Genomic DNA, 13,945 nt, shown 5'->3' with positions numbered 1-13,945 from the left:
TAAAGACAAAACCCAACCAACACACAAATATATACACATGTACAGCCTCAGCTGCACTCCCATGTCACGCGCACTCGCAGTGACTCCAAAGTAGTGTGCCCGTAGGCAAATAGTTACAGATCCAGAAGTGTGAGTGAAAAGGTTATAATTACAATCCACTGGGAGAAAGTCGGCCTCAAAATGGCCTAAGCAAAGACTCTTATAGTCCGACTGACTCACTGTGATCCCTCAATAAGAGAACCACACAAAAGCCATGCGTCGGGAACCTACCCCGTCCCAAAAGCAAAACGAATCAGAGCTCTACACAAATATGACGCCTGCCTAACTCTACCAACCCATAACTGCTCACACATCCGAGTCCTCGGCGAACTGAAGACGGCAAGTTGAAGCTCAGCTCCATGCGTCGTAGAACTTCTTTCGTCAGATGTTCACACTCGTCAGTCCGGTCCTCCATGACCCTTCCCCGGTACGTCGCTCGATGACCCACAACATCGATCACCCAAGCGGTGGGGGCATCCCGATCCACAAGCTCATATCTGATCCCCCCCGAGGGAGAGACCATCGAACACCAGTCGGCCATCGACATCTGGCAGCAGGCCGACCGCCCAAACACAAACATACAAACAAAGCCAAGGCGCTAGGGTCAACTCACAGCAATAAGTAGATATACACTCAACATGTGATATGGGGTATAGATATATGTTGATATATATACATATAAACAATCCTAGCATGTTATGGCTCTAACATTGCTTCAATAAACAAACAGCACACAATCTCAGTCAGCATGAATGTATGCGTGAAATGCACAATATGTATCCGGATTTGTGACGCGTTCCCGTTCGCCACAAGTGAAGCATTTTCACTATGGATGGACCATTCCCGTTATCCATCCTGGATGAAATCCATCCTGGATGAACCATTCCCGTTATTCATCCTTGGTGAACCATTCCCGTTATTCACCGAATGATGAACCATTCCCGTTATTCATCATTAATGCAAGGTGAACCATTCCCGTTATTCACCATGATATGCACAGGTGAACCATTCCCGTTATTCACCCGATTGAATGCAACGTGGTTAGCCAAACAACGAATCGTCCTTACCACGAAAGTGTCTAGCTCACAACCCAATCTCAACCAAACCCAATGAGTTAGTGTCGGTCAATACAACACAACTCGGAGTAAGTGTCGGTCAATACAACACAGCTCCACCAACAAAAATACACAAGGGTCTAGTGTCGGTCAATACAACACAGCCCAAACAACAAGAGCACTAGGTGTCGGTCAATACAACACGGCTCCACAACACTCCCCAAGAGTACTAGAGTACTCGATGACTTTCAATCATCACCATAGCTCACCTTAGTGGCTTTCCCCAATTCCGATAACTCTCCCAACCCACAACAAAGGTCGACTTTTCCCCGTCTTTCGTAAATGTTTTCCCCTTTAGTTCTCCTATAACTATTCATTTAGTAAAAACGTTTCGAATTGAATTAGTCAGGTTATGAGTTTATTTCTCAAAATCTAGGTTTCCCAAGTCTTTAGTTTACAAAATTCTATTCATTCTAGGTTTTCCGAAAACCAACCACCCAAAAGAAGTTTCTCGGGGAAAGTCTAAGAATTCCAACAAATACCAGCAAGTGGCTAAGTCTCAAACCCCTCGTTTGAACTTGCCTAGGGTTGTTCATCCAACCCGAAACATCAAAGATCACCAGATCAATGAATCTCCACTCCGAAGTCGCGTCAAAACGCACAATCCAACAAAGCACAACATCACAACATCAGTTCATCAACATAATCAACATCAAAGTAAAGCATAAGTCGAATTGATCGACGCCTATCATGCATTCATAGCTAATATATATGTAAGTTGCCCTAACCTCGAGCTGTTCCAGCTTCGAAATCAAGGTTCTCCTCAAACAGTTGCTCTGAATATTCCAAAGTTCCTTCAACTGAACCTCGGAGAAAAACCAAGCAGAATCCAAACAAAATCGATTAGTTCGATCGCAAAACAATACATAAACGATAGACAAAGCATTAAAGCTTCAGAATACGACAAACGGGTACGAAAGGACAAGTTTTCGAAAACGAAAAACTCCCCCCCCTTAGGAAATAGCCCACGGCCATAAGGAGAAAAGAGCTTCGGCTCTTTTTCTTCGATCAAATCAGTTTACAAGGTAGTTTTAGGGTAAAACTAAGGCAAAGAAACTGTTAGAACAATTTTCGGACAATCGGGCCGAAATACGACTATCCAGGGGCATTTTGGTCCAAAGTAAAGGCTCAAAACTTCAAAGTTATCAGTTCTGAAAACAGATTTGACAGCAACGATCCTCATGACATCCGTGACAACAAATCCTAAAGGCACGAAGTCAGATTATAGCTTTACGACAATAAAGTTTCGAAATGTGAGACAAAAAGAGTTTTGAGTCAATTTTTCAGATCCTGGACAACTGAATCGCAATCAGAGTTTACTGACAGAGGTTTTAGACTCAGGGGAACATAAGGAACATAACCCAAGCGAGAAATCAGAGAAATCAGACAATTTTAGAAAAAGCTCAAAACTTAGAGCACAGAAACGGCTTCAGAAACGCAACAGAAACAACAATCAGAGGTAGGAATCGGGTTAGTTACCTTGATACCTAGAAGTAGGGACGAACTGCACGAAGATTGGTCAAGATTTCACGAAAATCTCTCCTCTCCCTCTCTCTCTACAATTCTCGGCCAAAATGGTGAAAATGAAGAGGATATTAGCTTTTTCGCCTATTTATAGGCGGGCGAAATCGCGGGAAAATGAAAATTTCGCGATTCCGATTTTTGCAGCACGATCACCGTGGAATTCTAAGAGAGATTCTAGCGTCAGAATTCCAGAACTCAAAACAAACATCTAAGATTTGGGAAAAACGATATCGAAAAACTCAAAAGCGGTGTCGGTTAATCTGCCCCGAAAAACTACTTTTTGCTGTGATGCTCAAACGACAAAACTTCCAACAGAAGAAAGATTGGAAACGTCGAAACAAATCTGGCAATGCGGACGGAATCTTCGTTAGAAGTCCCGAATAGAAAAAGTCTTCATCCATTGCTCGAAAATAGGGTTTCGAAGCAAAGAAATTAGCGTCGGCGGACATCCGAAAAGTGAAACCTATCGTGCGTACAGTCCAGAGTTCCGAAATGAAACGCTGGTCGATGGAAAAATAAAGAGAAACTTTAAATTTTCCGAGAGTTCGAAATCTCACTCAAAACGTTGCTTTAAGAACGAAATAGCCTATTCTGGACACGCTCGCCCTAAGGCAAGTGTGCAGACGACTCGCACTAACTCCGAAAACGACTACGCAACATTCCTCAAGCAATTCCTGAACTTTCTTCTTCATTAATCTTCCTCAAATATCAAACTCCTGTCACGCTTACACTGATTCTACGCGTGAGTCGGAAATTAACTTGTTCGGCAAATCCAGGTCTTACAATGAGTCCTTGGACTTCACCATCAGAGTCAACATCCTCTGACTCTGATTCATCAAAAGTCACCATCAGACTCTTCTTGGTCTTGAAATGCTTCTTTGACTTTTTGTCCTTTGATGAGCCTTTGAATTTGCTCTGCCTGTGCTTCCAGATGCAGTTGAGCTTTCTGGATATCAGAGTCAGCTCATCTTCATCAGAATCTTCAGAGGCTTCTTCAGATTCTTCTGCTTCTGCTTGGAGAGCCTTAGCCTTTTCAGATTTGGATTTCAAGGCTATAGACTTCTTCTTCTGATCCTGATGTTCAGCACGCTTTAGTTCATGACACTTCAGTATGCTTATGAGTTCTTCCAAACTCATCTGCTCAACATCTCTAGTTAGCTCCAAGGAAGTTATCAAAGGCATCCAGCTTTCAGGAAGACCTCTAAGGATCCTCATGACATGATCCACAGTGGTGTAGCTATTGCTGAGGGGTCTTATTCCAGCAATAATCAACTGGAATCTGGAAAACATATCTTCAATGGATTCGTCAGTTTCCATTTGGAAGGATTCATATTTCTGGATCAAGGACAGTGCCTTTGATTCTTTCACTTTCTTGTTTCCTTCATGAGACATCTTCAAGGATTCAAAGATGCCCTTGGCGGAATCACGATCAGTAATTTTCTCATATTCTTCATATGAAATAGCACTTTGCAGAATAGCTCTTGATCGGTGATGATCTCTGAACTCCTTCTTTTGATCTTCACTCATCTTCTCCCTTGGGATCTTTACACCATGTTCATCGACAGGAGGGGTGTAGCCATCAACAACAAAATCCCAAAGATCAGGATCAAAGCCAAGAAAGAAGCTTTTGATTCTGTCTTTCCAGAAATCAAATCTCTGACCATCAAAGATAGGTGGTCTTGCACTGTATTGATATTTGCTTGTAGTAGTGGTGGAATCCATGAGTTTTTCACACTGGCCCGGATCTACTGAACACTGTTAAGTGTGGTAATCAGAACTTGCGCTCTGATACCAATTGTAGGATCACGCGCTTACCACTACGCCAAAACCAATTGGTGTTAGTGAGGGCGCAACGTTATTTCTTATAGCGTAGCACACAGCGCCCCGTTTCGAATGCTACCTGCAGGCAGGATGCTGGCCCACCTGGACCCAACAATCCCCCCCCCAGCACCTGCCAGCCAAACTAGCTGCACAGCATGCCTTCCGTGGGATTCGAACACGGGACCTGGCTCTGATACCACTTGTAGGTGTGAAAAACGACTAGAAGGGGGGGTTGAATAGCGTTTTCAATATAAAAACTTTCCCCTTAAGATTTAAAGTAAATCTTTTCGGTTTCTCTAAGATAGATGGTGCAGCGGATAACGATAGAGAGAAGAGAAAAGCACACAAGTATTTTATCCTGGTTCACTTGATAAATCCCTCAAGCTAATCCAGTCCACCCGTTAAGGTGATTTCTTCCTTCTTAGAATGAAGGCAATCCACTAATCAGATAATTGTTACAACTGCACTTGAAACCTACAAGTGACTAACAATACACTGACTTAGCTATCACTAAGATTCACTCTCTTAGTCTTCTCTAGGATCCGATCAACCTTGATCTCCTAAAGGAATCACCACTAAGATTCACTCTCTTAGTCTTCTTAAGGATACTGACCTACCCGGTCCCTTAAGGAAAATCAAACAACTGTTTGAGGTTGGTGTTTACAAAGGTTTGCTTCTAAATAAGCTGAGTGTAAACTAAATAAGAACAGATGAAGAAAGTAGAGGCTGAATCTTTTCTTGTATTGCAGCTCTTGATTTTTCTCTTGCACTTCTTTCTTCTTTTCTTCAGCCTTTTATAGTCCAAGGTGCAAAGGATATTTCTGTTGAGAGAATATGACCGTTGGAGGGCATTTCTGGAACTTCCAGAACCTGCTGTGGCTGAACCTTGGTAGGTAGGCTTTTCAGAATAGTACACTGCTCTTGTACTTCTTGATAGAGACATTTGCCTTTAACCAATGACTTCTGATCAGAGGAATGCTTCGTGTTGGAACTTGTGAAGCTTGGTGATCAGAGTCAGAGGGATGCTTGGATCCTCTGACCTTCGTAACTTCTGCTTCTGGACCTTCAGAGCTTCTGAACCTTCAGAGCCTCTGGTCCCTCAGAGCTTCTGGTCTTCAGATCTTCTGATCCTCAGATCTTCTGATCCTCTGATCTTCTGATCCTCTGATCCTCTGATCCTCTGATCCTCAGATCCTCTGATCTTCAGATCCTCTGATCTTTTGATCCTCTGATCCTCAGATCTTCTGATCTTCAGATCCTCTGATCTTTTGATCCTCTGATCCTCAGATCTTCTGATCCTCTGATCTTCTGATCTTCAGATCCTCTGATCTTCTGACGAATATATCTTCTGGTGTCAGAATCAGAACCTGTTTGTCAAAACACTCAAGACAAACATTAGAGTATCATAGTTGTTCATCCACAAATAAATACTTGTTATCATCAAAACATAGAGTTGTACCACATGACCAAATCTTGATCTTACACCCTTTACGAACTATTTAAACGCCAAGGAATGAATCATTTGACAGTTCCAAATTTCACCAAAATGTGAGCAAAAAGATATCACATTCATTAGATTCAAGCTAATAGGGATCGCAACAACAGACATCATGTCCTTGAAAACCTCAAGGGCTTCTCAAAAGAAGTCATTTAGGACAAGACCCTTGATTATGGTTGTGTAGGAGACACAACCTTTACCGGGCATTATGTCAAACAGTTTGCGGGCATCGTCCAATTGATCAGCTTTCACATACCCAGAGAACATAATGTTATAGGATACAATGTCCAACAAAGGACAAGCCTAAAAAAGCCACAGAAAATCACACATTGAACCGCATTTGGCATACATGTTAATCAAGTTGTTTTGAATGAAGGTGCCAGAGTAGAATCTGAGTTTCAAGGCTATCAAATGGATTTGGCGGCTCTGAGAAGGGTATGTTTGGGAAGAACATGACTTGAGTGCAGAAACCAGTGCAATCTCGCACTTGGGGGTAACACAAATCTAATCTAATATAATACTAAAAAGCAAATGCTATAAGGATGCGATTCATGGCTTATGGGGATCATTCAATACTCTATCTAAACTTTTTCAGTATTTTATTTTAGGGTAAATTGCAATGAGGTTTTTCATTTTTGTACTAACCTCTCATCTACTTTAAGAAATACAATTCAGCTCTCCTCCTTAGTACAACGTTTACAATAACAGAGATGTTGAGTATATAATGATATATTTTAGGGGAAGTCAGTGCAATAATAATAAATTTTTTAAGGGTAGGTTAGTGCAATGTCGTCAATAAAATAAAAGTGACTAGCGCCAGATAAAATAGTAGATGAGAGATTAATGCAATAATGTTAAACCTCTGGATAGGTTAGTGCAATTTTCCCTTAATTTTATGTTATTAGTTGGGATATTATCAGTTTGATATGTTTAAAACATAAATTTTGTTGCTCGATTTGATTAAAATTAATTTATGTAAAGTATACAAAAACTATAGTGTTTGGTCATCTCTATAGCTGTAGACCTCGTCAAATAACCAATTATCCCAAAAGTTTATCTGTTGGGTAAGGGTCATATAAATGATTTTATATTATATTCTAACACGTCCCTTCATGCAAGAGTCATTGGGGGTTGAAGCGTGGACAATGCACATGCTCACCTACAATGCGCTTAAATTAAACTTTTTTATTAGAAGAATTGAGGGCGGTAGAGATTGAACTCTAAACCGCTGGGTCATTAAGGCTTTAATACCATGTAAAATAACAAATTACCTCAAAAGCTTAAGCACATGAATGATTTTATATTATATTCTAACACCTTAGCTTTCATCAAATTTATATGGAGATAGATTGTTTGCAACTTTTTTAAGCATGACACAAGGTGAAATATGATGTTTCTTATTTATTTTCTGTTCTTATAGATTGCAGAGACTTAGTCTCGTCCTTTAATTTCTTTCATCCTTTGCTCGTAGATTCGGCGACTTTCTAGCGAATTACTTGACTAAGAACTCTTGAAGTTTCCTCAATACTTAGTGGATTGAAGAGGTTCCACCACCAGAGTTAGATTCTTTGGTTCAGATTGATGTAGCCTCTATGGCTCCTTGATTTCATTATTAATATTTCCATTTTTTATGAAATCCATTAAATTAGAGTTCCTAATCCAATAAATCCGAATTCTCTCATGTGAAAATTCTTCATGCTTCCTCATTTTAAATTTTGTGTTTATCACTCTCTTCATATGTATTAAATAGGTGATACATTTTACCAAATGTGTATGTCAACTGGCACAAGATTGTTCTACCATAAGCAGATGTCTCAACTTCAAATAATGCAGTTGCGTTAAATACTTAATAGGAAAAGTTTTTCCGTCAATATTGATCTTATCGGACACGCACATGGATTACCTTAGTGAAAGATACTTGTAGTTCAAACAAACACAAAAAATAAATGAGACTTCTTAAATATTGATAAAGAAAAAGATAGATATAATATTTCACTTGACATTGTTAAGTGACATGAGAGGATCTCATTCTTGAACCAAGTTAACATTGCTTTGTATTTACTAAATTCCTTTGACTTCATGTCTGTTATTTCTAGAAGGAAAAACTAGATGTAGACATGGAACTCAAATCATCTCCTGCTAATTTACCTCTTAGAACTTTTCCCACACGCTCATTCTATGTGGCCAACTGAATTACCCATTATGAGTAAAAATGGAAACTAAAATTGATTTGAAAACAATGTTCAATATTCATTCACTATTAACTATTTAACCAAAGTTGACAAAGGAATTTTGGTTCCAAAAGACAAAGGAATTTTTTAAATAAATGTAAAACTTTAGGGATTGATTGAAACCAAAGAAAAATTCATGGTGGGAAAAAATTGAAGATGGATTGTATGCTCTTTTCCTATTTTATATAATCCCATCGATTACCAAGGGATGTGTAAACCAAAGTTGTGTTATCTAAAATTGATGCTCGATCCTGAAATTAGATGTCAAACGGCAAAGCAAGCATGATGAAATGAATAAAACCTGCGTTTCAAGGATCGTTTCAAGGATGTAAACGCATGTATGATGAACGCATGTTTACATAGCACATCTCTCATATCTATAGTAGCTATAGTCCAAAGAGGCACTTGATATGAAAACAACCAAGTGTTAACTGAAAAAATGATGCACCTACAATAAACCAAAAAAAAATAAAAATTCAATGTACTATTGATGTACAATTCCAATATTTGAATTCTTTTCCGAAGAAATAATTGTGAAAGAATTAAAAGCCAACTGACATATCAAATTCAGACCTCCTTTATTACTAAACTATAAGAAAACTAGAGAGAAACCTATAGATTCAAAAAACAAAAGAATGCTTGTGATTCAGATTATAGAAATATGTATGGTGTCATTAGAATTCTTTTTGGTTGGAGTTTCCTAAAGTAGTCCATCTTGTTTTTGAGCTCTTGTTCACTTGTGGAAGAACTTCCAGATATCTCTGTCAGCTAAATCCTTGACCAAATGCGCTCCAAAAATGCCCTCCTCATCTACCAGACTTCTCAGTTGTCGTGCTCCATTGTTAAACCCAACATAGTGTTTCTTACTAGGAGCTAGATATACCACCCCATAAGGAGGCCTCAAGCACTGTAATCAAAGGAAAAATAGAAAAAAGGAATTAAAAATTCGGCTGTTACTCAAATTTGAAACTCAATCTAATAATCAGGTGATATAGGAAAGCAGAAACTTCAGCAATCAGGGGCAACACATTGTTACAAAAGGCATCAATTTGATCATGCATCTGTGCAAAGGACTAAGATCTTCTGTCACCAAATGGTGTCGCAATTTCATGTCCCACAAATGAAATCTTGCCATGACAATTAATAAAGAAATGAGAGGGACAATTACAAACTTATATGGTGGTTTTTATTTGACATGTCAAAATTTTATTAATGGGACAGAAAACGAGACATAGTTTGCGGAAAGAAGATTTCAATCCTTAGTGGAAATAAATATACGACTATAATTGTACCAATTTGTTGTGCCTAATAGCACAGCAATAAGTGGAAGCACCACAGCCCACAACACAAAATGCAATTTCACCAAAGCTAAATTGGATCAACAAATGAAGTATGGAAGACACTCAACTTACATCTACCAACCAACCATTTGTCCAACATATATATGCTACAGATATGATATTTAGTTTAACATCAAAATAAGAAAAAACATGATTTTCAGTGGGCATAGACCATAAAGTAAAGGAAGCAAACCTTTTTAATAAGTGAATACAGCTTCTTCATAGAGTTAACAGAGTATGGGATCTCTGTCATCAAAATAACATCATAGCCACCATCCCCCTTATCCGCCTCACTAGCTCTTTCCCATGCTCGACTTCCAGAGAGTTTCCTAGACCTAGACCTAGACCTTCTTGAACTAGACTCCTGTCCTAAAGTGCTCCCATCTTGGCTCAGTTGGCTGCTGCATCCATCCAAAAAATCTTCCTCAGAGAAGCTCAAACTCATTCCAGGTGTCACTTCACACTCATCGTTTTTCACAACAGATAACACAGCAGGCAATTCTTCCCAATCCCCAGCATAGAAGTTAACTGATGGTGCTAGAGTCTGTCTTGAAGGAGTAAGGGGAGATTCTGGCTGTCGACTCTGCCTATCACGAGCTTGCTTAAGATTAGCAAGTACATTGGGTATTGTTGTGCATCTTAGAGTTTCTGCATTTTGATCTTGAAAATGCACCATGGAGGCTCCCTGTGAAATAAATAACTAAATGAATGGATAACAAAACTCATCATTCCAAGGGCAAGTGTTTTTTTGGATGCCTAAGCTAAAAGTATATGCATTGTTAGTGATTCCCCAAAACACCAAGATTTCCCCTTCTTGCCATGAACTTGTTTGCTAGTTTGCAAACCAAAAGAAAAACATGAAACTTTAGGTTGGTCACCAGTAACATTGTGACTCAAGTATTCAAACTAGAATGAACCAACAAGTATAAAATTTGCTTTGTTAGGAATATATCAAAATAAATGTAGATGTTCTTTTCCAGCTATCAAATACACATAGAATAGTGACTAATGAACCAGCGAAAAGAGAAAGTGAGAGTGAGAACCCAAGCCAAACTGCATACCTTCAAGCATGCGAAGATTCCAGGAAGTCCATAGTTGCAACTAAGCTGCAAGAAACATGAAGTAAAGTTATATGTAAGTTATTACAATTAACACATACCACTAACGTGATTGAAAAATATGGATTAGTAGAGAAGAAAAGAAAGTAATCTCATGAAGATATAGCTAACTCTGAGCATTTAAAAAATAAAGGAAAGAGGCTGTAGGTGTGGCGCAAGGTGAAATTAATTCAATCAAATCAAGGCATAAAAGGAAGCAACAGAGTCTTCGTGGAAACTGGAAAGTATACCTCAAGCACTCTTTTCCCTCTAAAGCTCAGTTGCCCATCACGTATCTCATGCTTTAGTACATTGACAAGATCAATGGAACTTGCCCAGGATTTCAGATACCCTACAAAGTTAGAAAAATTAGTTTGACCAATCCTTCATTATTGATGTTGAAATAAATTACATATATATGTCAAAGCATATAACATGTAAAATAAATTATCCTCAGCAAGAATCATGTCATTATTTGAAAATATTTTATACCATATTACACTAACCTATGAGATTTGTCCTTTTCCTTTTATGCCAAAAAGTTATTGTTCTAAGTATCATAACAAACTAAGATTCTCTGCAGTATTATCTCCTTGACTGTGTTAAATTTAGAGAGCAAGGCACTAGAAAGGAAATGCCGGTTCACAAGAAAACAGTCACATGTCCAACGCCTACAAAAACTAAAATATCATGTACGTACCATCAGGTTTTGAGGATACTGTCTCTGAACCACTGAATCCAATGATGTCAGCAACACTAACTATACACTGTAGGAGGTTTAAGATAAAATCAGTCCAACAATCAAACTAGCTGATATACAAATGTAACCTCTAGCATTATGTTAAGCTTATTTAAGACGAATTTTATATGCGAAGGTTTTCAAGAAAATGAAAAAAAATATCAAGCTCTTGCTGTTAAATATTGTAAACCTACCATTTAAAATACATCAAAAGCATGCAGGGAACCATGGAAAAGTAACCAAAATAGTATCTTATTAGGCATATTTTGCAATCATGTTTTTCATAGGTTAACTTCAAGAGATTATACCTACATCCCACTGTATTGTGGACCGTTAGGACGTAGGCCAGCCAACCAAATCGCTAGCGCTACGTCAAAATTTCTTCGAGTCAATCAAGTACTTAATGGTGTTGGCCGCCTACCGGCGGAGAAGGACGTCCAGATTCACCACCCCCCTCATTATTAGACCTCCCAGATATCTCGCCATCCGCAACAATGTAATTGCCCGGTCTTATCCCCTTTTAATGTAATTTCTCGATCCCCGCTCCCCCCATCAATGTAACGACATGATTCACTCTATCACCTTAAATGTAATTAGGAGAGACCTTGACTATACAAGAGGCTCCCCCATGCTGAATAAGACAAGTTCCTTCCACCGAAAAATCCTAGAACATCACTATGTGACCTACCTACTGACTTTGTTTTAGTGTTTTATCGTGAACATATTGATACAGATTTGGATTGTCTGCATTTGTTTTACAAAAGCAAGCAGTTGAATCATTGAACTGCAGGGTACATACTTATTTTACAATGGCAGATGATTGTCTTCTTAGAAAATGAATGAACGGAAACCAACCTAACATTAACATCCATCTACTGCCAGGGATACAACAACAACAACACTAATCTACAGTATTATTACATACCTTAACTTGGTCTACATTTTCCCCCGAGTCCTTGTCAGCGTGAACTGCCTGCAAAGCAAACACATTTAAATCCGCGTTACACCGACTAATCACAATCACCCCAAAAGAAGATCTCCCTAACACCTCAATTCAAGGTAAACATATATTAATTTATGCTTTTCGGCCGAATGGGCGATGATGATATAACAGGAAGTGTCACCTTTGAAGGAAGAATCTCCACAGCTAGTGACGGGAAATGAACATCCTTCGCAGGAACCGCGGATATGCTGAGACTTCCACGATCATGAGGCACTAGGCCAGGCAGGCACTGCGCAAGTAATGCCGGCGCACGCATTGGCATTGTAGTTGACAATGATATTTAGAAATCAGTCCCTTCTCTTGCACTATAACTGATAACACAAGCAAGCAACTATCATATATTAGAATTAAAAATGAATTAATACATCAAAAAAAATCATACATAATAATAATAATAATAATAATAATAATAATAATAATAATAATAGTAATCACAATAACCCAATTCCACTGTGTTACTTCTAGCTACGCCTACTCTATGTGCACACACTGCAGAAGAACTCATAATCATAACAAAATCATAAAACACGCACAAAATAAAGGTAATTTTGTCCTTTTTTGTTTTCACCCATTTCAAGCATGAATTGAGAAAAATAAAATAAGGGGAAAACAAACACTAACCGGGTGTGGAATTAAGAAGGAGATTGAAATCGAAAATTGGGAATTGAAAAAGGAGAATTAAGCGATCAGATGAAGAGTTTAGAAGTAAAGTGAGACATGAACAGAGAAGAAGAGAAGTCAATGGAAGAAGAAGAAGGAAGAGTTTGATTTGGTGAGCAAGAGAATTATGAATGTTTTGATTTTCAAAGTGGCGAATTGGAATTGAAAATGTTTGTTGTGATGTGTGTAAACAAACGAAACACCGTGAGAGCGCAAGAAACTGAGGGATTTGAGTTTGGCACCCCACCTATTGGGTTTGGCACCCCATGTATTTAATACAGAAATTTAATTTCCGTTTTCAAAACGGAATTTAAAATTCCGATTTGTTTTTTATATGCAATGAACGGTTGAAAATGTGCCACATATGCTAAAATACATAACGGTTTTTTAATTTCCGTTTTTTTCGTATTAAAATCGGAATTTAAATTCCCGTTTTTAATAAAGTGGGGTGCGAAACCCAATAGGTGGGGTGCCAAACCAAATTCCCGCAAGAAACAGGGAAGCTTCGGCGACAGAGAAAGGCCTGCAACGACGTGTAATGACGAAAATGCCCCCTTTTTTATCTTGGTAGTTGGGTGATTGTGGGGTCTCCTCATCAGATCACACGTTTGTCTCAACCATTTTGTCATTTTCTTTTTCCTTAATATTAAATATCAATGACAAAAAAAAATCATTTTTTATTTCGTCTTTTTACAGCATTTAAGAATGTGATAAGTTGTTTCAAGTGGTAAATGTTTAATTTTTTTTAAAATAAGGTTTTAGATTCGAGTTTTATAGATAATGTTTCTAACTTAAATGTCTGCAGTAGAAATATCCATGAGAATTTTTTTTTATGGAATCCATGAGAAAAATTAAAGAAAAAGAAAAAGGACTTGGTG

The 13,945-nt window shown here is 38.4% G+C and overlaps 1 protein-coding gene across 1 annotated transcript; it reads right to left on the bottom strand.

Moving 5' to 3' along the window:
* Positions 1–8,693: 8,693 nt before the first annotated feature.
* LOC130744785 (uncharacterized) lies at positions 8,694–13,285 on the bottom strand. The gene is made up of 8 exons (XM_057596940.1): positions 13,029–13,285; positions 12,529–12,718; positions 12,330–12,377; positions 11,366–11,432; positions 10,917–11,017; positions 10,630–10,674; positions 9,762–10,253; positions 8,694–9,135 (listed from the first exon to the last, which is right to left on the bottom strand). The coding sequence occupies exons 2-8, from the start codon at positions 12,667–12,669 to the stop codon at positions 8,962–8,964; spliced, it is 1,068 nt and encodes a 355-aa protein (XP_057452923.1). The 5' UTR covers positions 12,670–12,718; positions 13,029–13,285; the 3' UTR covers positions 8,694–8,961.
* Between the last annotated feature and the right edge of the window lie 660 nt (positions 13,286–13,945).

Source organism: Lotus japonicus, chromosome 3 (assembly GCF_012489685.1).
Source record: "Lotus japonicus ecotype B-129 chromosome 3, LjGifu_v1.2".
Classification (NCBI taxonomy): Eukaryota; Viridiplantae; Streptophyta; class Magnoliopsida; order Fabales; family Fabaceae; genus Lotus; species Lotus japonicus.
This window is presented reverse-complemented; position numbering and strand designations above follow the sequence as displayed.